Source organism: Armigeres subalbatus, chromosome 2, assembly GCF_024139115.2.
Source record: "Armigeres subalbatus isolate Guangzhou_Male chromosome 2, GZ_Asu_2, whole genome shotgun sequence".
Classification (NCBI taxonomy): domain Eukaryota; kingdom Metazoa; phylum Arthropoda; class Insecta; order Diptera; family Culicidae; genus Armigeres; species Armigeres subalbatus.
The window spans coordinates 401496521-401523957 of NC_085140.1; the positions used below are offsets into that span (position 1 = coordinate 401496521).

The 27437-nt window shown below is 41.4% G+C and overlaps 2 protein-coding genes across 5 annotated transcripts in view; both read left to right on the forward strand.

Annotated features, from left to right (window-relative positions):
* The window catches only part of LOC134217556 (uncharacterized), a 96308-nt gene extending 73569 nt beyond the window's left edge, over window positions 1–22739 (forward strand). Inside the window, exon 2 of one of the 2 annotated variants that reach the window (XM_062696334.1) lies at window positions 22422–22739. In XM_062696334.1, the coding sequence (XP_062552318.1) occupies window positions 22422–22619 (198 nt within the window). In that variant the 3' untranslated portion in view covers window positions 22620–22739. The remainder of the gene's footprint in view (window positions 1–22421) is intronic. The other variant, XM_062696335.1, reaches the window with a different exon arrangement.
* The window catches only part of LOC134213296 (bone morphogenetic protein receptor type-1B), a 601077-nt gene that overhangs the window by 389162 nt on the left and 184478 nt on the right, over window positions 1–27437 (forward strand). The gene's annotated exons all lie outside the window — the stretch shown is intronic.

Here is a 27437-nt window from a genome sequence, read left to right on the forward strand (position 1 = left end):
GAAATTCCTAGAGGAACTTCCGTAGGAACTTTCAGAGAAATATGTGGAAAAACTCCCGTAGGAATTCCCGGATAAACGGAGGAATTCCTGGAGGAACATTCAGATAAATTCCGTAAAACTTGCAATACACGAAATTGATTCACGCTGACTCACGCCGCCGCCAATCACCACCACGCCACTGGCACTGGCTGAAAATGATCTATCACGCCTCACCGTCGATAAAATTTCAATCGGCGCAGGTCTAGATAAAATATCAAGTTAAATCACAAATAATTAAACAGTGAAATATCTTGCCGAAAATTCAATTTTATGAATCACCATTCCCACGATGGAATTAATTTACTCCTCGGGGAAATATGTTCTGGTCTATCAGGTGAACTAATGCATGGGGAAGGGTTCTAGAAAATCGAACGAATTTTTTTTTATGAACGTACTATCGAGGCAAAATGTACGCACAATCGAGGGTACGTACTATCGAGGTATGCCTGTATTAAAAGTAATATTAAACACAGTGATTAAATCATAACATGCTATAAAATGCCTTGTAGAATCAATCCATGCAAGCTCTTCTGTTCAATTTAGTACATGACTCTAGTATAAGAAATGAAGCTCATGCTTTGATAGCATGCCTCTCACGCTGCATAACGCCGTAACGTAGCTGCAGTTTTATCGAATAATAAAAAACCCAAATTTATCCCCCAGTGGTGATTATGCCTTTCTCGATTGAATATGTTGAACTCGATTTAATGTTGTAAATGCAGTTCTGATTTCCTACTTTTTGGCGGTTAAAAGATTTGATGCAATTCTAACTTGGAAATTTGTCTAACTTGGAAATTTGCTCCGTCGAATGAAACCAGTTGCACTCGAATCGGTTAAGTCCTTCTATATGAAACGCGTATAACAAAAAAAAATCATGAGCTACACACATACAGACATGTGCTCAGTTTTTCTAGCTGAGTCGATTGGTACATAAAACTATGCTGCCGCTAACCGCAAGTCGAGCACATCTGCAAAAACGTGCAAATGAGAAAACTGCTTGTAAAGTTTTTGTAATTTTTCTCGTTAAAAATTGTGTATAAGTAATTTTGATCAGCTCTAAACGTCACACACCAAATATTGTTTGAATATTTAATGGATCATAGTGGCTACAAAGTGAAAAATTTACTTGCCATGTTGGAAATCGCAACCTATTCCGAAAGGCTCCTCAGAGTATATGAAAAATTATTTTCATTCCAAAAAGTGCTCAATGAAGTCTTGTAGTTTCTAATATTATCAGCTCTTCCATAAAAATGTTGAAAACTTTCTGGAAGTGCGTAATTATTTCTGCTAGTTTAGGGAGGCTCAGAGAATTTCGGAAATTTTATAAGAATTTACAGGCTGACTGTGAATTTATCAAAAGTTGAATATCTAAACAAGGATATGACTTAGCTTAACTTAGCTAAGACTGAAATCCAAATGAATAAAGGTTGGTATACAGAGAAACAGACATCTCAATCAACACATGTTCCATTGTTCGGTGCTTTTTAACGGTGGATTCATTTCTTTGTAGGTGGTCACCGATGGCGCTCCATCGGTTTTGTTTGTGTTTGACGTTTGCACACTACCGCCATCTGGTTGCCGCTTGACCACACACAGGGCATTTAGCATTGGGTGATAATGTTTTCATGACGATGATTTTGATTGCATTTTGTTATAAGTGAGACGTCTGTTTCTCTGTGATTGGTATTTACTACCTACGATTTCAGTCAGTTGGGAAAGGAGAGGAATGTTAGTGTATAGTTATTATTGCTACTATCACGAAAAGGAGATTTTTTTAACTCGGTAAGATAGATGAACAGAAATATAGATCGAGGATTCACTTAGAAAAGTGATGTAATCTATGCCAGACCTCCTGTCTATAAGGCAGAAGCGGTAGTCACTAGACTGCTGAGCTCATCTCCGAAAGTTGAGAAACTAGACAAGGATATGAAAGAACAATCGCAGAGATATGCGAATATGAAGCAGTTTATGAGGATTGTAGCACATCCGGATATCTGATAGCAGGCCTATAAGAAGTTTATTGGAATCTATAGGAATCACAAATATACCTACGTTTGCACAACAAAAAATAGAGGTTAGAAAGAAAAAAGTCTGAAATTCGGAATAACAATGTTCTTGAGGTTTCTGAAAACCCGTAAATAAAACTGAACACCCTTAAAGATTCTTGGACGATCATAAGCTTTACTGGTAGATCGTAGTGAAATTTCTGAAAATTTCTAAAGGTTCGAATTCCTAGAAGTTAGTGATAATTGCTTGAAATCATCCAATATTTTATAAAATTTACAGGAATCCATAATCACTTCTGGAAATTTGTAAAAATGTTTGAGACATACTTTTTAGAAATGTTCTATAAACACTGGAAATGCAATGATTGTCCTAACTTACCTGAGGGTTTCCTAAAAAATCTCTCGAAATCCGAGAAGATCTCCGGAAAGTTGCTGAAATTCCATGGAGTATTCTATAGATTTGAAAATCCGGTTTTTGCCCTACCCACGTCTCGGAACGTGGCCGCGATTCTGATTGGAATTTACTGATGCAACGTATATTCCTCTATGCATCAATCTTAAATTCAACCAAGCTTCCAACCTCAACCACAACATATACTAAAATTCCAAATGTTTACACAATTTTCTTCCGAAATGATTTGTTTTTGTATTTGAAAGGTGTTCTGAGCACATGTATTGAACAAATATGATCAATTTGTATGCCATTCTATGAAGTGACTCGATGTGACTGACTTGCGATTACTTTTCCATATGGGATAATTTGACTTGGTATTTTTTTCCACTTTTCTAGACCAAACTTCTCGCATAGAATAGCCTAACGCATAGTACATGTGAAAATAAAGTGGAACATGATAATTACTCAAAATTGCCAAAAGTACAGATGTGCTCGACTTGCGGTTAGCGGCAGTATGGGTCTCCGAGCCTCCTATCAAAATTTGGCTTTTGGAGTGAAATTATAACTTTCTGGTACAACTTGGTTGTACGAGAAAGGCAAAAAGCTCGAATATAACGGGCACGCTAATAATACTTGGCTTAGCATTTTTGTAATTCCACTCGCAAACAATTCAGCATTTAAACTACTTTTCCGATAATGTATTTGATTGATTAATTTTCTTGTTTAAACGGGCTTGGTGGTCATATGGCTACCGCTTCTGCCTTATACGCAGGAGGTCGTGGGTTCAATTCCAGGCCCGTTCCATTCCTCCTACTTTGTATCTTTTCATATATTTCTCATGTTCTAGCAATCGCTAGAACTGGAAATGGGGTTTCATACCGTTTCCATCTTCTATCCCTATACCTACAACTTGATTAGTTCTAGCAGGTACCTAACTGTTAGAATTCGATATGAGCAAAAAAACAGCTCGTTTCGGCATCCAATTAGAATATACACCACCTTTCATTGCTATCACTATCGCAACCCGTTAACCAAGACGAACCTCTGTCATAAAACCAAACCCCCCTCACTCGCCAGTGGCGAGTGCAGAGGTGTTCTCTGCTTGCAGTGGGTGAGTGACTGCAGCATCAATTCCTTCCCATCCCTCTATGACCGTGAGGACGTGGCCAGCGCTGTTATCGACCATCCAAAATGCTAGAGCTCTCGGACTGTGCACATTGAGGTTGGAGAGCAAATCCCATGCTTACATCTATTGGTTCCCTGCGCAATTGCGATTGTTCTGGTCGATCACGGAGTAGCAACCACGAAATGCACGGTCATCATGCTCGTGCGCATGCTCGATTGATTAATTTTGTTATTTAATAATGCACGAGAAAGGCATAATCACTGCTAGATGGATTAACCTGTTTTTTTCTGCACGTTAGGTATTTCAGTTCATATCAATGAAATCATAGGAAAAAAACTTAGGGGGCCTATTGAACCATCGCCCCCTAAAATGTTTCATCAAAAGACAAAAAAACGTATGCTTACCCCGTCGACACGGGAATATTTTTATTGATCTTCAGGTAATCGATGGATGCTAATGGATACTTGAACACAACTCAATTTCGAATATCGACAGTGTTGCATTTGGATACATGAGCATTTAAGGAGAACTATAGCATTTCTCCGACTAAAATACATACGATCCAACCCGTCAATAGCAAAGACGACGACAACGGATATGTAAAACTTTGTCAAACTAACAATCAATTCAGTCTGAGCCAGACGTGTCTCAAGTGCTTCATATGGAGCGGTTATAGTTGTTGATTTTTTAACAAGCCTTACAGCATTTCCTTTCCTTTGATGTGATGAAACTTGCTCGCGGCCGGCCGGGTTAAGTTAGTGAAGTTATTGATCACCATTTAACGATGGGCACACAAGAATCAACAATCCATCGCATCGTTGTCGTGTGGATGATGCAAAAGGGAACATGGCACTCCAACCCAAACCTAATCGATGGTGTTGACCATAAAGATTCACCGCCGACGGCGCGACTCGTCACTTTTGAAGTTCTCTGTCTATATAATTAACCTAGATAAACACTAAACGGTTCAGCACCAACGTGTTCCGCGTGCACATTGGAACGAAACCATCGTTGGCTGGTTTGGTTCTTTTCACGATGAAGGCATTCTCATGTTCTTTCCATTTTGCTTCTTGAGGCCATCGAAGCCCTTGATCACGGTGTTGCCAGGAAAACGAAATCAAACTGAGGCATATTGCTGAAAGCTGAGAAACTAACCAACCTGTCATGGAGGAGATGCTGGATTTTTGTTCTAGCAATATGCATAAGTTTCCTAATGACAAACTTTTCAAGTACAATAATTTATCGATTTGAAAAACTTCTGTAACATAACCTGTTACTTAGTTACTGAGTTTAAATATAAATCAGCTATGACAAAAATGTCGATAGATCAATTTGAGAAGCAATAGTTAATGATTTACGCATTCGTGAAAAAAAGTTAGACGTTACATTATAAAAATAGTAAAATGTTGTGCGTAGCATCTTGAAAATCAATCATTTTTATTGTAAGTAGAAGAGAAATGCCAAAAATAAATAGGATTGGCAACATTGATCTCAAAGAAGTTAACTGCATGAATGTTTGATATAGCTCGTTTATAAAGGGCACTTGATTAGGGCTATCGGGAACAACTTTATTTGAACCCTCTATTGCCCAATCAATGCTTTTGTTGTAAACAGAACGCGCGTCATTTTCCTTATCTGTCTTTAACCTCCTTCTGATATGTCTCCATTTTTCTTTGTATTTCTTCACAGGTAAGACTCGTCCAACTGAATTCGATCTCGCAGGCAACCAACGGTTGAGGTTGATAGACGCAACGCAGTACATGACACCAATATGGTGCCATCAAGTACACGCAGCCATTAAGATTTGCCCGCGCATATGTGTAAGACCGAAAAGTGATTAATTTTTACTGCCAAATTGGTGTACGCGGCTATATCTTTTGGAGCCAATCCAAAAGTGGATTCCGAATCAAAACTGTCATAAATGGTATCACAGCAGCCAGCAGTGCAACCCCAAAAAAGGAACCACCCTGCGTTGAAACGAAAGCAAGGCTCGCGAGATGACAACGCGATTGCTGTCAAGTGGACTTGTATGATTGAGCTGTGCCCTGCCTATCACATTATCCTTGCACCCAACGAGATTCAAGACTCCATATAAGAATCATATGGATCGTTGAGGTATCAGTTAGCATGTAGGTTGAATTAAAAACGTTTCGATTACGCGATTCAATTAAAACCGTTGCACGACGCGCAAGGTAGGTACTACGAGATCCATACCGAAATGGTTATTTTTGACGGATGGCTTGCCCAGTTCGCTGTTTTCTATTTTAGGCGAATTTGTCAGTTACGCCCTGGTTGTTATCCAAATAGGAATCTTCTTCTTATTGGCATTACATCCCCCACTGGGACATTGCCGCCTCGCTGCTTAGTGTCATTCAGCACTTTCACAGTTATTAACCACGAGGTTTGTAAGCTAAGTTACCATTTTTGCATTCGGCAGGCTAACACGATGATACTTTTACGCCCAGGGAAGTCGAGGCAATTTCCAAACCGAAAATTGCCTACACCGGCACCGGGAATCGAACCCAGCGACCCTCAGCATGGTCTTGCTTTATAGCCGCGCATCTTAACGCTAGACTAAGGAGGGATGACAGCCAGAAAAAACTAAATGCGACGTGCTTAAAATTTGAAGAGATTGTTCGTTAGGCCCCATTTTTTTTTTTTGAAAAATGCGTTTGATTTATTTATTTATCATCAGATTAAGGCCGGAGTGGCCTGTGCTGCACATAAAAGACTTCTCCATTCAGCTCGGTTCATGGCTGCACTTCGCCAACCACGCAGTCTGCGGAGGGTCCGCAAGTCGTCCTCCACCTGATCGATCCACCTTGCCCGCTGTGCACCTCGCCTTCTTGTTCCCGTCGGATCGTTGTCGAGAACCATTTTCACCGGATTACTGTCCGACATTCTGGCTACGTGCCCGGCCCACCGCAGTCTTCCGATTTTCGCGGTGTGAACGATGGATGGTTCTCCCAACAGCTGATGCAACTCGTGGTTCATTCGCCTCCTCCACGTACCGTCCGCCATCTGCAACCCACCATAGATGGTACGCAACACTTTCCTTTCGAAAACTCCCAGTGCGCGTTGGTCCTCCACGAGCATCGTCCAGGTCTCGTGTCCGTAGAGGACTACCGGTCTTATAAGCGTTTTGTAGATAGTCAATTTGGTACGGCGGCGAACTCTATTCGATCGGAGCGTCTTGCGGAGTCCAAAGTACGTACGATTTCCAGTCACTATGCGTCTCCGAATTTCTCTGCTGGTATCGTTATCGGCTATCACCAGTGAGCCCAAGTACACGAATTCTTCAACCACCTCGATTTCGTCACCACCGATACAAACTCGTGGTGGGTGGCTCACATTGACCTCTCTTGAGCCTCTTCCTATCATGTACTTCGTCTTCGACGTGTTGATGACTAGTCCAAACCGTTTAGCTTCGCTTTTCAGTCTGATGTAGGCTTGCTCCATCCTCTCAAAGTTACGTGCCATGATATCAATGTCGTCGGCGAAACCAAATAACTGGACGGACTTCGTGAAAATCGTACCACTCGTGTCAATCCCTGCCCTTCGTATTACTCCCTCCAAAGCGATGTTGAATAGCAGACACGAGAGACCATCACCTTGCCGTAACCCTCTACGCGTTTCGAAGGGACTCGAGAATGCCCTGAAACTCGAACTACGCACATCACCCGATCCATCGTCGCCTTGATCAACCGTATCAGTTTATCCGGAAATCCGTTTTCGTGCATTAGCTGCCATAGCTGGTCCCGATCGATTGTATCATATGCGGCTTTGAAGTCGATGAATAGATGATGTGTGGGCACGTTGTATTCGCGGCATTTCTGCAATACCTGACGTATGGCGAACACCTGGTCTGTGGTAGAGCGTTCACCCATAAATCCCGCCTGGTACTGCCCCACGAACTCTCTTGCAATTGGTGTTAGTCGACGGCATAAAATTTGGGAGAGTACCTTGTAGGCGGCGTTCAGCAATGTGATTGCGCGGTAGTTGCTACAATCCAGCTTATCGCCCTTTTTGTAGATGGGACACACGACACCTTCCATCCACTCCTGCGGCAGAACCTCATCCTCCCAAACCTTGGTAATCACCCAGTGCAGCGCTCTAGCCAGTGCTTCACCACCGTGTTTAAACAGCTCTCCTGGTAGTTGGTCAACTCCAGGGCTTTGTTGTTTTTCAGCCGGCCGATCTCCTCCTGGATTTCCTGGAGATTCGGAGCCGGAAGTCGCATGTCCTGCGCGCGTGCTCCTAGGTTCATTACCATACTGCCACCGTTGGCTGCCATATCGCCATTCAGGTGCTCTTCGTAGTGCTGCCGCCACCTTTGGATCACCTCACGCTCGTTCGTAAGAAGGTTCCCGTTTATGTCCTTACACATATCGGGCTGTGGCACGTGGCCCTTACGTGAACGGTTCAACTTCTCATAGAACTTTCGTGCGTTATTAGCGCGGTACAGTTCCTCCGTCTCTTCACGGTCTCGATCTTCCTGCTGGTGCTTTTTCCTCCGGAAAATCGAGTTTTGTCTGTTCCGCGCCCGTTTGTATCGTGCCTCGTTCGCCCTCGTGCGGTGTTGCAGCAATCTCGCCCATGCTGCATTCTTCTCCTCAACTAACTGCTCACATTCGCCGTCATACCAGTCGTTTCTCTGATCCGGAGCCACCGTGCCTAGTGCAGCGGTTGCGGTGCTTCCAATGGCGGATCGAATATCTCTCCAGCCATCTTCAAGAGATGCTGCGCCTAGCTGCTCTTCCGTTGGGAGTGCCACTTCCAGCTGCTGCGCGTAGTCTTGGGCTAGTCTACCGTCTTGTAGCCGCCCAATGTTAAGCCGCGGCGGACGACTCCGACGCGTGTTGATCACCGTCGAGAGTTTTGAGCGCAGACATACTGCGACGAGGTAGTGGTCGGATTCAATATTCGCACTGCGGTAAGTGCGTACGTTCGTGATGTCGGAGAAGAATTTACCGTCGATTAGAACGTGGTCGATTTGGTTTTCCGTTACTTGATTAGGTGATTTCCATGTGGCCTTGTGGATATTCTTACGGGGAAGAAAGTGCTTCGGACTACCATTCCGCGGGAGGCTGCAAAGTTTATGCATCGTTGGCCGTTGTCGTTCGATACGGTATGCAGACTATCCGGTCCGATGACCGGTCTATACATTTCCTCCTTCCTACCTGAGCGTTCATGTCACCGATGACGATTTTGACGTCCCGCAGTGGGCATCCATCGTATGTCTGCTCCAGCTGCGCATAGAACGCTTCTTTCTCGTCGTCGGATCTCCCTTCGTGTGGGCAGTGCACGTTGATGATGCTATAGTTGAAGAAACGGCCTTTTATCCTCAGCTTGCACATCCTTGCGTTGATTGGCTGCCACCCAATCACGCGTTGGCGCATCTTTCCCAGCACTATGAAGCCGGTTCCCAGCTCGTTGGTGGTGCCACAGCTTTGGTAGAAGGTAGCCGCTCGATGCCCGCTTTTCCACACTTTCTGTCCTGTCCAGCAGATTTCCTGCAGCGCTACGACATCGAAGTTGCGGGGATGTAATTCATCGTAGATTATCCTGTCGCAACCTGCGAAGCCTAGCGACTTGCAGTTCCATGTTCCAAGCTTCCAATCGTGATCCTTTATTCGTCGCCCAGGTCGTTGCCGATTGTATCGAGTCGTATTATCTTCTATGTCGTTCGTAATAGTTGTTTTTAAAGGCGGCTTATTGGGCCTGCGCAAACCTCCTGTCTCGTCGGAGGGCCGTCGTGTCAGGGCTGTTTAGCGTCCCACCTAACACCAGGACTTGGGCTTGTGCGCTTTGAGCGGCACACGGTCGCTTTGGCGGAGCCTACTTGCGGATACATGCAGCTTTTTATAGAGGTTTAACAGGGCCCACTGTCAAACCCCACCACATCCTAGGCAGGCGCCACAACTCGCAGATGGCCTGGGGAGGGATCGTCAAGCCCTTGGACATAGTCCCTGCTGCCCCCAAAATGCGTTTGATGCATTACTTAAAAAATCATAAATCCAAATTCAATCCAATGGCAAGTTATCTTGTTTTTCCTGGGCGTTGAAGTAATAACTGTGCACGTGTTCAACACTAATCGTGGTGGCAATGACTTAGTTGGGTATGTTGAAAAGAAAAGAAAAGAAGAAGATAAGCAGATACAAAAATTTTAAAAAATATATAAGTTTTTTGATGCTAATGTAGCTTAAAACATTTTCATTCAATTCTTACTAATATCTAGCTGAACAATTCGTAACAGCCTCCCGATCAATCGAAATATGTGCTCTAGTTAGTAATACTCTTATCAAAGTGCACCACGCTTACCAAAGTGCAGTAAATTTCCCCTTGTTGAGGCAGTTCCTTATTGACACTTTAGTTGCACTTTCATGTTTAGCTTGCAGCACGCTGCCGGTCGCTGCGTGATAAAATCGTAAACATAGTTTGCATAGTTCTGCTCCGGTCAATCCCTTCGTAGCAACTAATTGGGCCAACAAGAGGGAACGTGCTTAGCTCCACCCTAAAATGGCGCGTTCCATTTGCCACTTATCAGCATTGTCGGTAACGGTGCATACATTTCACGTCCCGGCAAATAGTTCGGCAAATTGCATGTAGCGCTACAAATTGCGATTCGCTTTGTCCACATTGGCTGCTGCTGCTTGCAATTCAATCATTTCTAACGATAGTCCGAGTTCAAAGCAACAACGCTAACAAATGTTGGCACAGTGTCTCCTTGAAACGAAGCTATTTTTCACAACATCTAATTTCGAACTTTCCGCGCACAATTTCCCTGGAAGGGAAATATGAAACGCTTGCTTATCGAACAACGGCGAAGTCGCTCTCAGCTCTCAGCAACTGTCCGTTGGTGTGGGGCAGCAAAGCCAACCGGATTGCCTCAGAAGGTAATTGCCGCTGACGGTGGGTTGTTGTCGGTCGCTGATTATATTCCATTGAATTGGAATTGTTGGGGTAATTTGCCCAGTTCGTTCCGCTGAAAGGATGCTGCAACTTCGTGCCACTGATCGATGACAATATTGAGGCAAGAAGGGCTCTTCTTGTGGGAAGCCAGGAAAGGCATTTCGATAATAGTTTCTAAGGAAATAGTACACCTACTGAACAACGTTCATTGAAGCATGAACGCGATGACTTTTCTCTTTCCTACACATATTTTGCTTAGGTGCTGGTAGAGACAAGCAGTGACGTTCGTTCGTATACATGGATCCAATTTGCTCTCTACTTGCAGCAAGAATTGCAGCAGCTGCAAATTGTTGGCTCGTTGCCGCCCCAATGTGAAGAGGAATAAATTAAATGGTTCATAAACATTAACTCATAATTAAGCCCTATCATTTGGTTAGGCTTTATAGATCCTGTTCGATAGCGGAGGAGAATGATTGATAATGGATTATTCAGTTCCAGAGGTTTTGAATAAAGCTTGGTGCTTTGGTTTTATCATGTTTGATAATGAATGAGCTCTAGCTTTTTATTCGATAAACTTCTTTTTATTTAATTCATTTTGTTCTTAACAGTTTTCTTACATTTTAATTAGTCAGCCTCTTAGGGCTCTGCAGCTTTCGTTTACATTGGTATTTTGGTTTTGTTGCAATAAGATTTCGTTATTATAAACTAGGTATTCGGTTTGCTCTAAAGAGCTGTGGTTTAGTTTGAATTGTAAAATTTAATAGAGCCTACCTAACTTAACTTATATTTGAAAATACTTAATGAATCAGTTTAAAGGGACTCACCAAAGCGTTCCTCTAAAGTTTTCCACTCGGCCAACCGATGTACTTTGGTATTCCACACTCTATGCGGAACTCTGGAGTTTTAAGTGATGTGTTTTCGCGCAACTCTTCCAAACTTTCATACCGTATTCAATGACGGGAAGAATGATCTGTTTGTAGACAGCAAGTTTATTTTTCTGTGACAGGGTCGACTTTTGGTTGATTAGTGGATACAGAAGTTTCAATAGTAGATTGCATTTAGTAACCGTTTTATCGACGTGCTGCCCGAAGAGCAGCTTGCTGTCTAGTGTCAGACCAAGGTAATCCGCCGTGTTGGCCCATTTCACTGATATGCCGTTCAAAACGATTTTACAATCTACAAACGGAATAAGTCTGGGGGATTGTGAGTGGGGTAACAGGATAGTCTGGGTTTCCGCTGTGTTGATGCAGATCTTCCAGTTGACGAAGTACTCTGTCAGGTCTTGTTGAAGCTTCGATTTGAGAGCTCTGATCACTCTACCTTTTGTAGATGATGGATGTGTCTTCTGCAAACCGAGACAGTATGCCGCCTCCTGGGAGTGCTGGCATATTGGAGGTGAACAGATTGAAAAGCAGGGCCCCGAGGATGTGGCCCTGGGGGACGCCTGCGATAATGCTGTGCGCATTAGATTTAGCTCCGCCAGGGGGAGAAGGCGGAACACTGAATCCCTACCCCAACATGTGCGACATCTGGATTTGGTTCTAAACTGTAAACAACAGTGTTAATTATCTACCATCTTTTTGTTATGGCGAGGCAATTTTTATGCACACTTTTGTTTTCGGTATTTTATCAAAATTAAACACTCAATCATGCAGCAATATAACGATATGGTATGCTTGAGATACCTGCTTGATTATAGGGACTCGAAAAAAAAAATTTATTTGCAGTAACTAACCGAATATATAAATGTTCGCATTAACGATTGCGCCCTAACACCGGTTCTAAGCTTCGATGCAGAGTACACGAGCTTTGTTCGCCAGTGACAGGCGTATGAGGCCCTTGAGCTCCGCCGATAGAGACCTGGAATGTCCTCAACGACAGATAGTTTTTGATGATTTTCACTAAGAAGCTGGGAATGTTGTACCGCCGCGCCACGCCGCCGCCGCTGGCAGTTTTTGGCACGCCGCCGCCGCCGACAATTTTGCACCGGCGCGCCGCCGTTTAAAATTTGTCACGCCGCTAATCTACAATTTTCCACGCCGATTCAATATTGAAGAAGTCCGTTAAATGTCCTGTTTGATCTCTTCAACATCTCGTTGAAACACCAGATAATTTTTCGAAGAGAATACCAATGATTATATTGAAAGTTTAGTACAATTTCTTATAGAAATTTCTAAAAACACTCTGTGAAAACTAAGAAAAACCTCGCGTTAAGTTCCGAGATTTTTTTTTTTTTAATTTGAAGTTTTGAGAATTCTTTGGAATTACCAAGTGAAGCTCTTTGGACTTCCCAACGGAAATTGATTGGAATTTCAGCATACGGCATATGTTATTTGGCATACGACATCTGGCATAATGTCAATTACTGAATGGATAATATCTAGGAACTTTTTTCAAATAGGCGTAACTATATTTGACCTTGAAATTTGAAACGATTCATACTTTCTCTATGCAGCATATTTTGCTCAACTGACGTTACTACCAGATAGGTCGCAATCTATTATTTCTGTTGGGTGCATGAGTTGACCAAAATGCTCTAGCACTGCACGGACTGCTTTGTCTCTTTCTCGATGCAAAGAAATTAGAAAACAACAAGGCCAGTAAACGTCAAAATTTATGAAGAACGAAAGTCCGTGCAGAGCCCTATTAAGAGCACAATCATTTTCCCAAAAATCAAGGTCAGAATCAATTAGGACCATTTGAAAAAAGTTCCTAGATATGGTAAAAAATGGCCATATGGTAAAAAATGGCCAGCCGATACTGGCCGTTAAGCCAAAAGACATCTAACCAATTTCCATTTAGCGAAGCCGAAGTGAACGTTTATCTAAACTGATATCAGGTCGGAAATTGTTTGACCAGAAATGTAGTTTGGCCGAAAGCAACATACAGCCGAAAGGAACATTCGACTAAAAATGCCGTTCGGCCAAAAAAGTCGTATGACCAAATAGATCATTTACCCAAAAATGCAATTTGGTAAGAATTAAATTTTGTAAGAAGTCGTTTAGCCGATTAGGTTATTTGACGGAAAATTCCGTTTGCAGGGTTGTTTTGCAGAAAGGACATTTTCGAGCCAAATGGCTTTTTCTGCCAAATGACCATTCCTACCAAACGGCATATTTTTGGTCAATTCTAGGAACTTTTTTTCAAATAAGCGTAAAAGGCCTCCACGCAATACAGCGGAACGGCGACGGAAACGGCAGATTTGACAGCCCATATATTTTCTGTAAAATTTTACGTTTCCGTCGCCGTTCCGCTGAATTGCGTTTGGGGCTTAACTGTATTTGACCATAAAATTTGAAAGGACGCATACTCTCTCTATTCTCCATATTTCGTTCAATTGACATTACTAACTGATAGATCGCAATCTATTCTTTCTGTTGGGTGTATTAGTTGTGCAAAATAGTTTGAATTCAGAGCACAATCGCCATTTCAAAAATCATGGACAGAATTAATTAGGCCTATTTGAAAAAGTTCCTAGAAATGTATTATTAGGTCTAACGATTTTTTCGGCCAAACTACTTCCAATTTCCCTTTCAGTCATATGTCGTTTTCGGCCAAACAACATTTACGGACAAACCATTTTTGACCTAATAGCAGTTTCGGATATACGTTCAATTCGGCCTAATGCGATTTGGTAAGTTTTTTTTTTGGCTTAAATCAGCTTACGAAGTAGAGAGGTTGCGATATTTCGGTCAATGATCTTTTGACAATAAGGCCATTTCGCCTTAAATATCATTTGGCCAAATGGGTGGACATTTTTGACCATATTATCCGTTCAGTAATTGACATTTGGCCATGTGACTAGTTGGGCCAAACAACATTTTCGGCTAAACTCCCTATTCTGTCAAAGGACCATTTCATCGAAACGGCATTTCGGGATGATGGCCGATTCGGCCAAATGACCGGACCAAACGATCTGTTAGGGAAAACGACTTTTGACGTAAACTACGTCTATGGGGAAGACTCGGATACAGGGTGACAAATGAAAATTTCCAAATTCGAGACCGTCACGAAATCATGTAAGATTTCAAACGTTAATAGCTCCTTTATTTTTCAATGGATTTTCGAGATTTTATTATCAATGGAATCGGAAACTCTCCAGCAATTTTTCAAGCTAATTGGAGCTATTGATTATCAATGTAAAAACATTGAAAATTCCAATTCTTTACCAACCCAGTAAAATTTCGTTATGACTGCCGTCTGGTGCCGTTGGTTCTTGCGCTCTACTTTTGTGCGGTGATTCGCACAAAAAGTGCAAAATAGAACCACGGCAATGACCGCGGTCGGAGCAAAAAAGTAGGGGAAGAGGCCCCAAAACGCCCCCCCGATGCAAAACGCCTTTTGTGGTTTCCGTCATATTTACCGTCATTAAGATGGCCATAACAAAACTAGATCTAAAATTATGTAGGTTAGGCGAAAAAAGTTTCAAAATAGTGTATGGGAAGGTCGGAAAAACCGAAAATTTCCACATTTTGAAGAAACATCTAACATTTTGGCGAGGCAAAACGCCCTAGTGGCGCTAACCTACAATGTACTTGCGTCTCCACGCACTATCCATACCAGAATGCTGATTCGCCGACGCATGGTACTTTGTTCCCTAGTAGTTGCCAGCTAAAAGGCGTTTTGCCTCATGAGTTTTCCGGCAACAGAATATCACCACTTTTTTGAAATGTGAATATTATCAATATGATTGAGATTTTTGACAATTTTTGAATGGCATCAACTAGCTATCTTGTTTAACTGTTGCATAATGTAAAAATGCCCATGAATAGCGTTACAAATAAGACAATAAATCAGTGTTTGCTTAGCTAGGGCATTTTGCCCCCCCTTCCCCTAGTGTTTATGAAAAAGTGCTACAGATGCTGGATATGTTGATGTAAGCAAGAGGTGATCATTCAAATTGATTATCAACTATAAACAATATTATCTTACTATTTAGGCAGCACCCCTTTAAAATAACACTTCAAAAGTCACACAACAGTTGGAGAATGTAAAGGCACCACTGCGGAATAATAAATTTGGGGGTTTTAAATGAAAATTTTAAATTGTCATATCTAACCATTTTCATATATTGAGTTACGCTAATTTTGTTCGAAACACAAATGAATTGGTGTGAGATCGAACATGATTTGCGGAAAAACTACACATTACACGCGGCCAAACGTTTACCAAAACGAACTTGCTACCTCCCGACCCCATATATTCAACATCCCAATGGTTACTCGTGGAAGTGCAGATGACTCGTCGTCGCCCTCTATTAATAAGAGTATCACGTCAACATATTCCTAATAATTCAATAATTGGGCCCGCATTCGGACACGGCCGGCGCCGGTATTACTTAAATTTGGGTCCCCCATTTGTACACATTGAAAGTTATATTATTCTCAAATACCATCTGTTGGTTCTCTTTGTAATTACATCTGGCCTGGCAGAAACAGAGTAACAACCGTAGCAGTCAATCATGCTCATAAGAGTGGTTCAAATTTTGACTTTTTCGCTCCCCTATGCTTAAACGGTGGCATCAGTTGTCTTTGAACTTCCCTAATTTTTAGCAGATTTGGTTGTAATTTGACTTAGCACGTGCGATTTGAAGTTTGAGAATTACTATGACAACAATAACTTTTTTGGAAAACCGTTATGCAATGTTGCTCATTAATATATAAAAATATGTGAGTACGTTGGCACCATAGGAAATTTAGCGAGCGAATAAATCATTTTTGTTGCGAAACAATTTGCTGCTTGCAAGAAAAATTATTAAGGAAATACTAAATCGTGGGAAATTCAATTGAGCACGTAAAAGAATAAATTATCAATAATGAACATTTTTGTTTTGATTATAACTTTGCTTACGAAATCGATCGGTTCACAACAACCGTTAGAACCAGATTAGAAAATATTCTTCGAAGTCTTCGGGTTGATTATATTTAGGGGGAGATCCTCCAGTGCCGGACACATAAGCCATTTGACAAAAAAAACTAACTATCCGGATTATGTTTCCTTTTATACCTTATACATAAAATATGGCCATTGATGATTCATACAAGCTATATTTGATCATTTGAACACGTTTTACGACGATGAATGGAGAAAAAATTCACGGTTCAGAAAAATGTCTCCTAGTACCGGACACTATTGCATCAAATATTCAATTGTTCAAATGTGACTAAGTTCCTGTTACATGAGTAAAGACATCATTCAGAATAATCATATTTTTCCCGTGCTTCAAGCTGTAAATATTAAAAATTGTTTGTAGAGCTTATTTGACTCTTCAGCTAAATTTTTTGGCTTTCTCAGCAAGAAGAAACAATTGAATTGAAGTAAGTGTAACAAAACAGGTGTAAAAAATTGCTATGAAAAATTTAAATGTCCGAACACCACAATTACATAAAACATCTAACAAATCTTCATCATTATTTAAAATATGGCTACATTCCCAGTGCGGCATTGGACTGAGTCAGACGCATATAGTTTACAGTTTGTATCTCTTCACGCGAATTACTCGAAAAGTGCGCTTTTGTTATTCGGCGCGGTGTGTCTTTTTTGTCGAGTTTCGCAAGGTGAAATCCTGCCGGCTAGAGGGAAGCGGGCTGCATTTGGTAAATCACCAACCGGTGATCAGTGCAGCGCCGTGAATATTTTTGGATTGGCTTCCATCATCATACGAGGACGGTCGTAGGTAGCAGCGAAGCAGCGACGAAAAGGCTAAGTACCTAAACGCTTTTCATTGTTCGCACATCATACCACGCTTCTGTTCACACAGCGTGGAGTTGGCTTCACTTTTTCTCGAACAGAAATAATCGGCCAGTGCAGAAAGAGTGGGCATTAGCCTGGTTCAAAAAAATGATTTTTTCTTAAATAAATTTATTTAAGTTTTTTTTTTCTTCGCATACATGGACGAAGCGAGTGGAGGCGATTCGCCTTCAACAGACAATGTTGTTCGCACGCGATTTTACCAGGCCACATCACCTGGTCCCTGGGTTGTTTATTTCCGGCAGAAAGCGAAAAGCCTTGATTTTCTAGGCATCAAGCGTGATTTGACGCGTCGTTTTCCGAAAACTGATTTTCATCAGATTAATCGGAACAAACTACGTGTAACCGCACCTACATATCAGGATGCAAATGCAATCGCAAACCAACCAACCAACGGTATAATGTAGAAGATTTAGTGTATGTGCCCTCGCGAGAGGTCGAAATTGAAGGTGTCATAAACGCAGCGAGCCTGACTTGCAAGGATGTACTTGCAGGAAAAGGTCGTTTAAAGAATGCCCTGCTATCTACTGTGGATATTCTGGATTGCAAGGAGTTGCATTCAGCTACCATGGTAGATGGTAAAAAAGTATTTTCTAAGTCTGGTTCGCTTCGGGTGACGTTCGCCGGTTCGATTCTCCCAAAATATGTAGATATTGAAAATATGTTATTTCCGGTGCGGCTTTTTGTGCCAAGGGTGTTTAATTGTACCAACTGCAAACAGTTGGGGCACACTGCCGAGTTTTGCGACAACAAGCCCCGTTGTGGCAAATGTTTTGAGAAGCATAGGGAGGAGGCTTGCCAACAACAAGCAACAAAATGTGCTTATTGTGGTTTGGATCCTCCCCATGGTTTGCAAGAATGCCGGTGTACAGAAAGCGCACCCAAAAGTGAAGCGCTCGTTGGTACAGCGCTCCAAGCAGTCGTATGCGGAAATGGTAAAGTCGCAAGACACATCCGCAACTGCCAACGCAACGGCTGCTGTTTCAGCCGCCGTTCAAGTTAGTGATTTTTATGATGTCATTTCCATTGACGAATCGGACTCTGACGTAGCCGATATGGATGATTCTGCGGAGGTACACGTACCCGAAAAGAGGAAGAAACTGTCTTCCCGGGATTGCGCCGTAAGAAAACAAAAATCATCCCTAGAAGCTTGCCGAAATCTGATGGTAATGGGGGATTATTTAAAATTCCGAAGCAGCCGGTCTATACTGCTCCTTTTGACCCATGTTGCAGTAAGACATTCCCGCCATTGCCTAAAACTGATGTTACAAAGAAACATCAGTCAAGGAATATCTCTGAGCAGAAAACTGCTACTCGCACTTCCAAGAAAAGAATCTCGTCCAAGCGAGGATTGATATCCTTTAAGGACCTTGTGGATTGTATTTTGAACTTATTCAATATTCCGAATTCATTGAGGCCAATCATTGACCTCTTTATTCCAACAGTTGAAAGTTATCTGAAGCAATTGACTGTTTCATGGCCCCTTCTTGCAGGACTTGTATCTTTCGATGGATAATACGACCATACAAGATACAATCACTGTGCTGCAGTGGAACTGTCATAGTCTGAAACATAAATTGGACGTGTTTAAATTTTTAATTCGCAACTCCGATATATTTGCACTCTGTGAAACATGGCTTTCTTCTGAATATGAAATCAACTTCCACGATTTTAACATTATTCGCCAAGATCGGAATGATCATTATGGTGGCGTTCTTTTGGGAATCAAAAATGTCACACTTTCTACAGAATTCCCATTCCGACTGTTAATGGTTTAGAAATCGTCGCTTGCCAAGTAAATGTAAAGAATAAAGACCTTTGCATAGCTTCAGTGTATATTCCCCAAATGCCTCACTTAATCGTCGGCATCTTTGGAGCGCAGTCTCTCTTTTATCATCCCCAGTTTTAATACTGGGGATATGAATGCACATGGTATTGCATGGGGCGAAACTAGAGACGATAATAGAGCGCCTATTTTCTATGATTTGTGCGACGATTTCAACTTGAATATTTTGAACACAGGCGAAGTAACTCGAATAGGACCTCAAGGTCAGGAAAGTCGAATAGATCTGTCTTTATGCTCTAATTCACTATCATTAGATTGCACGTGGAAGGTAATCCAAGATCCCCATGGTAGTGACCACATGCCGATAGTCACCACAATCAAAAGTGGCTATCAACGATCAGTGCCAGTAAATGTTCCTTTCGACCTCACGAAAAACATTGACTGGCAAAAATTTCATCGGCGGTAAAATTGGTATTGAATCAACTGATATTCTTCCTCCACTGGATGAGTATCGATTCCTTACCGAATTGATTCATAAAAGCGCACTAGAAGCTCAGAAACGACGCGTTCCAAGTACATCTGTCATAAGAAGACCAGCCACCCCTGGATGGGATGATGAATGTACTAAGTTGTATTCCGAGAAATCTGATGCCTTCAAGGCTTTCCGTAAACACGGAAGGTCTGAGCTTTTCGAAGAGTATTTGAGGCTTGAAAGAAAGCTCAAAAATCTTCTCAAGGCTAAAAAACGTAGCTACTGGCAACGTTTTGTCGAGGGACTATCACGAGAAACCTCAATGACAACACTTTGGAAAACGGCCCGCAACATGCGGAACCGCATTTCCACCAACGAGAGTGAAGAATACTCCAATCGATGGATATTCAACTTCGCAAAAAAGGTCTGTCCAGATTCCGTACCAGCAGAACCGCTATTTCGAGAATCAGTAGCTGATCCCGGTTCTTTGGGTGGGCCATTTTCAATGCTGGAACTATCTATGTCTCTTCTTTCATCGAATAATTCTTCCCCGGGATGCGATAACATTAAATTCAACCTTCTGAAAAACCTCCCTGATATCGCTAAAAGACGATTACTTGACCTGTACAACTGTTTCATGGAGTACAACATCGTACCCCCAGAATGGCGACAGGTCAAAGTAATAGCTATTCAAAAGCCTGGGAAACCAGCGTCTAATCACAATTCATACCGACCGATTGCCATGCTATCATGCATGAGAAAATTATTGGAGAAAATGATCCTTTCAAGAATCGACCATTGGGTCGAGCAAAATGCATTACTGTCAAATACTCAGTTCGGTTTTCGAAAAGGTAAAGGAACAAATGATTGTCTAGCGTTGCTCTCTTCAGATATACAGCTGGCCTATGCGCACAAGGAGCAACTGGCTTCAGTTTTCTTGGATATTAAGGGCGCTTTTGATTCAGTTTCCATAGAAGTACTGTCGGAAAACCTGCACAGTAGTGGAATACCAGTCATTTTAAATAATTTTTTGTACAATTTGTTGTCAGTTAAACATATGAATTTTACTCTCGGCACCCTGACAACTTCCAGAAATAGCTACATGGGCCTTCCCCAAGGATCATGTTTAAGTCCCTTGCTTTATAATTTCTATGTTAAAGATATTGACAATTGTTTGGAAGAACAATGCACGCTCAGACAACTTGCAGATGATGCCGTGATCTCTCTAAGAGGTCCATGTGCAGCTGTCTTGCAAGGACCATTGCAAAGTACCCTAGATAATCTGACTGTTTGGGCCAGACATTTAGGGATCGAGTTTTCACCGCAAAAACTCAAGTGGCTGTGTTTACTAGAAAGCGGAACTCAGCTCAACTGAAACTAAAGCTGTTGAATGACGACATCAACCAATCTTTATCTTCTAAATACCTTGGGGTCTGGTTTGATTCCAAATGTACCTGGAAAACCCATATTGATTATTTGATAGATAAATGCCGGAAAAGAATACATTTTCTACGTTCTATATCCGGAACGTGGTGGGTGCTCACCCGGAAGACCTCATCAAACTCTATAGAACGACTATTCTCTCTGTTTTAGAGTACGGCTCTTTCTGCTTCCTCTCAGCAGCTGATTGCCACCTAATTAAATTGGAACGTATTCAATATCGTTGTTTGCGTATTGCTCTCGGCTGTATGCATTCAACGCATAACATGAGCCTGGAGGTGCTTGCTGGAGTCACTCCTTTAAAGCACCGTTACTGGGAACTCTCACTTAGAATACTGATCAAATGTGGGACAAGTAACACACTTGTCTTAGAAAACTTCGATAATATGCTTGACCTGGTTCGTCAGTCAAGATTCCTGAGGGTCTACCTCAACTACATATCGTCAGATCTTTGTCTTCCATGTTATAATCCACCTCGAGTTAACTTCATCAACGACAGTTCCTCCATTGAATACGATCTGTCCATGAAACACGCTATTCAAGGAATACCAGATCATCTTCGACAAATATCTATTCCCTCCATTTTTTCTGAAAAATATGAACATGTCAATTGCAACAACAGATATTTCACTGATGGTTCTCGCATCAACGGATCCACTGGCTTCGGTGTCTTCAATGTAAATTCAACCACCTTCCGAAAACCTCCAGGAACCGTGTTCGTTTTATGTTGCTGAGCTGGCAGCAATAACTTCGCTTTGGGGATTATTTCCGATCAGCCCGTAGACCATTATTTCATCTTCTCGGATAGTCTTAGTTCTATCGAGGCACTCCGGTCGATGAAACCAGTTAAGCACGCATCTTACTTTCTTACAAAAATAAGAGAGCAGATGCGTATTTTGGTCGAAAAGATCATTCAAGATTACCTTTGTATGGGTCCCATCCCATTGCCTAATCTATGGCAACGAGAAAGCGGACTCGCTAGCAAAGGTGGGCGCACAGGAAGGTGAAGTTTATGATAGACAAATCTCGAATAACGAGTTTTCCCATTAGTCCGTCAGAGTACTCTTCAAAATTGGCAAATGAATTGGTCACACAACGAACTTGGACGGTGGCTATTTTCTATAGTTCCTAAAGTTTCTGCGCGAGCGTGGTTCAGAGGTGAGGACTTGAGTCGAGGCTTCATTCGCGTGATGTCAAGGCTTATGTCCAATCACTATTCACTAAACGCACATCTCTACAGAATAAACCTTGTCGATAGCAACTTATGTAGGTGCGGAGCCGGTTACGATGACATCGATCACGTAGTTTGGTTCTGCTCGGAGAATGACGCCTCCAGAGAGCAACTATTGGATACCCTTGTGGCCCGAGGTAAACAACCCTTCAGGGAAATAAGAGGTGTTTTGGGAGATCGCGATGTGGTTTATATGCAGTCCATCTATGCCTTTCTTTGCTCGGCTGATATCAAAGTCTAATGCCCGTGTTTATCTCTTTCTCAGTTTTTTTTCTCTTGTTCGATTCTGTTCTTCTGTTCCGTGTACCACGAAGCCCTGGCCATCCGGAAGATGTTCCCTGCTGAATTAAAATCGAGCACGACGCCATGCAAAACCGTCTTCAACGCAAACGCCCGGATGAGCAGCTGGAATAACCTAAATCCAAATCCTTACCCCGTCCATCCTGAATTAAGTAAAATATAACCTTGAGTCACCACGAGTATTATGGTCTATGTCCCTTCCCTACTAACGGTTAATGATAAGATGATACAAAGTATAAAGATATCATACTTAAGAATTGCGGCTCCGCAAAGTGTCACACACGACTGAGCCTACCAAATAAATGAAATGGTTAAAAAAAAAAAAATATGGCTAATATTGACCATCTTCACATAATCAGAATGCATTTGATTGATTTTAATATTGTTGGTTCAATCCTTCTAAAATAACGCGAAACATCAAAATTTTAAGCATTTTTATTCAATTTCAAATTTTGTACAAAGCTTATCACATGAAGATCTGATATCCCAAGCCGTTAAAAGCCTTTTCAATAGCTTTCTTTTGTACTTAATAAGTTGAATGAGGGAGCTCTGTAAGTATCGTTTTAAGAAGTGTCCGGTATTGGGAGGTGTTCTGCGCTGGGGGATCTCCCCCTAAATAGTTAATGAGCCGCCGCACGAAACGATCTTTCACATACGGGGCGATTTCCATACAAACTTCAAACTGCTCGTACTCAGTTAAATAACAACCAATTCAGTTGAAAATTTAGGAGGTTCATCAAAACAGCAAATGTTATCGTTCAAGCATAGGAGAGCGAAAAAGTCAAAATTTCAATCACTCTAAGCTCTAAGCAAATTAATTATTATCTTATGATCTGCTTTACGTAGTTTACGTCAGGCGGTCGTATCTTGTATATAACCCTTCTGATTTTTTGGTCAAATTACCAGTTCGGTCGTATTTTGCTACTAGTCTAGTCTTACACTAGTCGTTAAATAACTGCAACATGTTTACGTTTCAGTTAGCGAATGTCGTTCGATAAATGCAACGCATTCTAGACATCAAACGGTTGTCAGTCGCCGGCAGATGCATAGGGCTTCCATTCCCGGAAACGATTTCCCGGGAAATCATATTTCCCGGGATTCCCGATTCCCGGGATTTATGTATCAGTTTCCCGAATTTCCCGGGAAATGAACATACTAAAATATTATGTAATAATAGTCTTTTTTATTTTGATGATAACGGATTTTGGGGTATCAATTTCATTACTATTATCTTACTATTTATTTCACTTTTGAAGTTTAAGAATTTAAGTTATAACTAAAAATGCTACAGAATCATACGGTGCATTCTAACACGTGTTGAAGAGAGGCGAGACAAAGATCCAGTTTGTATCTATCGTTCGTTTATTCAGTAGGTTCAAACGTCGGTAAGCGTTGTGAAGTCGAATTCAGTGTCTGTGGTGAAACAGCAGAGCTTCCAATGTTCGCAGATATTCGGGAAATAGCAGTGACTGCTTTGGCAGGTTAATCCAATTATTGTCAAAGGTTTTTTTTAAGACCTTCAGTCCTTTTTGATTCAATTCCCGATATAGATATTTGAGATATTTCTGAAACATTTAATTTCATTTTTAGGATCTGTTCGACATTTCAAGCATAGTTTGACTGAAAAAAATGTTATAGTCAGGATCGTTAAAATACGACAATCAAGCACTCGCCTGAAAGCTCTTTTTTATTTTGACTAGAAGAATTCTCATTGCAAATATTTCATTCATCTGCTTTAAATACAAAATGTGTTCAAGTGGACGTACATGAATAAAAATGGTTTATCCTTCAAAGTTGACCTGAAGATTCTATGCACAAAAAAAGTCGTCGAGTATAAGAATAGTTCAAGTTAGGAATATTTTGGCGATAATATAAGAGAATCTCTCGAAGCCGTCGTTGTCCAAAAACTGGAAAAAAATGCAGATACAACCTGAAGCACATAGCGGAGCTCATCAGGACACTGCAGATCTTACTCTCGAGCCAGAGCAGATGCTAATACTTACACACTTAAAATTCTAAGTTTACCGATTGCCGAGAATCCAACAGCCGAGATATTGGTAATAATTTCGACGAATTTCGGTAAAAAAATTACCGAGATTTCGGTGAACTTTACCGAGTCATCGGTTGTTGGAATCTCGGCAACAATTTTGCCGAGGTCTACAAATTAATTTAAGTGTGTATGACATGGCGAACGTTTTGTAGAAGGAGTTAACGCTTTTCGAACTGAACTTTTGTTCAGGCTTTCAACAACTCTTTCATCATTTGAGGACAAAATAGCAAGCATCCCTGATATCGAATGTATATTTTCAAAATCATATTTTACGACAAAATTTAAACTACGATTTTGAATCAGTTTCGAGAGTTTTTTTTTTATTTCCCGGGATCCCGGGAAATCCCGGGAAATTAATATTTCATTTCCCGTTTCCCGGGAAGTTGATTCCCGGGAAAAATGGAAGCCCTAGATGCAATAGAAGTGCACCTGATTGTGCAGCACAATGCAGCTATCATCGATTTTGTTTGAAATCGTTTTGAAGTTCAGAGGTCCGATAACTACAAAACTGTTGCAACTATCGAATTGCAGTCGAAAAGACTTGGAATTATCGAACGTCTGCTGTGCAATCAAGTTTCCTTGGAAATCCAACGAAATTCCTTAAAAACTCCGAGCAATTTTCCGTTGAAATCCAAATATTTTATTATTGAAATCTACATTTTGAACAACTTTGCGCGGAAATTTTAAAGAATTTTCCATTCAAATTCCGGAGAATTTCTCGTGAAAATTTCAGAGAATTTCCTATGAAAACTCCAGAGTCTCCCGCGGATATTCTGAAGAATTTTCTGTTTTAACGATGGCCATGCCAAATTAGCCGTCTTATTTTTCTAGACTGAGCGTCCTAACGTTAAAACACACATTCTACTAGCCGCACTCTTCTACAATTATGAAGAATTTTCCGAGTAAATTTCGAAAAATATTCAACAGAAACTCAACAGGAACTTTCCGCGGATAATCCGAACATTTTCCTGTAGTAATTTGGAACAATTTCTTATGTAAACTCCAAAGAATCTCCTGCTGAAATTCAAAACAATTTTCTTTTGGATTACCAAAGAGCTTCTGTTGGTAATTCCGAAAAAATCTCTAAACTTCAAAGTATTTTCCGTGAACAATCCGAAATTAATTTCCAAATGAATATTTTGGTAAAACTTTAAGAATTTTTTGAAGAAGTTCATCAGATTTTTCAGGCGAAATTTGAAAGATTGTTCCGTTAATGTCTTGAAAACATGTTCCCGAAAAAAAAATCAAAAAAAAATCTCAAAGGAATGTATTAAAAAAATCGCCACGCCGATCCACGCCGCCGCCGCCGGCTAAAATGGCTTTCGGCGTGATGCCGAAAACGCCGCCGCTGCCGACCAAAATTCGGACCAACGCCGCCGCCGCTGAATATTGGACCGGCGCACACCTCTAGTTGTACCTATGAAGCTTGAACACCAGGCCATCATGCCAGACGTTGTCGAAGGCTTTTTCAACGTACAGCGGGGCCTTGCGGATATTTTGGAAACAGACTTATTCCGACTAAGAATGTTTTGACTCGGATCAGTTGATGAACAGTGGATCGACCACGGCGAAAACCAAATTGTTCCTCGAGTAAGATGTTGTTTTGTTCGACAAATTCAAGTAGCGGGCGGTAAATCGCTTTTTCAAATAGCTTAGATAACGCTGAGAGAAGGCTGATGGGTCGATAGCTTTTGGGTTTTTCCCAGGATTCCTGATTGGGATCACTTTGGCTGACTTCCAAACGGAGGGGAAGTAGCTAAGCCGAAAGCACGGATTGAAAATCACGACAACACGGTTGAAAAACGGCTCACCCATGTGCTTGAGCTCTAGGTTGAAGACTCTGTCGAAACCTGGGGCCTTAATGTTTTTCGACGTTTTGACATAGTTGAACAGCTCGTCAGCTGTTATTTCCAACTCCTCCGAGAAATCGTTGGGAAGTTGATGAATATAGTCTGCAAGTTGACTAACAGCAGCTTCACGTGGACTGATAATAGGGGTATTCACTTACCGGCGTAGGTTGCTGCGTATATGTTTATGGAAATGTTTCATAGGCAATTTGAAATACGTCCCTTGTTATTGAGTGTGAAACATTTCTATAATCAGATACGGAGCAACCTACGCTGTTGAGTGAAAACCCCTAATGTTTTGTCCAAGACCGTGTGAGCTAACGAAGTGCCGGCCAATCTCAGTAGCCTTCTCATCTCTTTGAGTCTTTGTTGTCTAACGGGATCAGTGGTGGAATGAGACGAGGTTTGGTTTTCAAAATTTTAGTCAATTTCCAGAACGGCTTAGCACAGACTGTGAGAGCGCTGATCTTATTAGGAAAATCGTTATTTCTGAGGTGGACCTCAGTCTTAATAATTTTGGTCATACGATTGCATTCGATCTTTAAAAAAGGTAGACCGTTACGTTGAAACTGTCTTCGTTTGACATTTCGCAGACGGATCAAATCTTTGGTGAGTGTATCAAGGACATTGCTTACCTGACAGACCACCGGTACATGTTGATTTTTATTTCTTGGCTGTAGAGTATTTAGATAATCTCTGCCCCAGGCACGCCAGAAATCTTCACGCATCTTCTTTAAATGTTGCCATCGACTTAAACAGTTTGCATTGCTGTTTTTCAATGACGGTTCGGCTGCTGTTATGAGATGTCTTCCGATTTAGTAATGCCCAGGAGTTATTACCAAAGGGTCGCTTGTATCATTCGATATACTGAAAAGCGGTCTGGAATTTAGTATGGCTTCGATTTCAGCTAATACTGTTGAAAGTTCTTCAAATGTTAGTTTCGCGCTTCCAACAACTCTTTTCAAATTAGTTTTAGTTGATTTCACCGTAGCTTCCCATAATCCTTTGAATTGTGGAATAAATTGCCATTCATTCGTATTTGACAAAATTGCTGTAGACCTTCAAGTGATTGTTGATTTTGAAA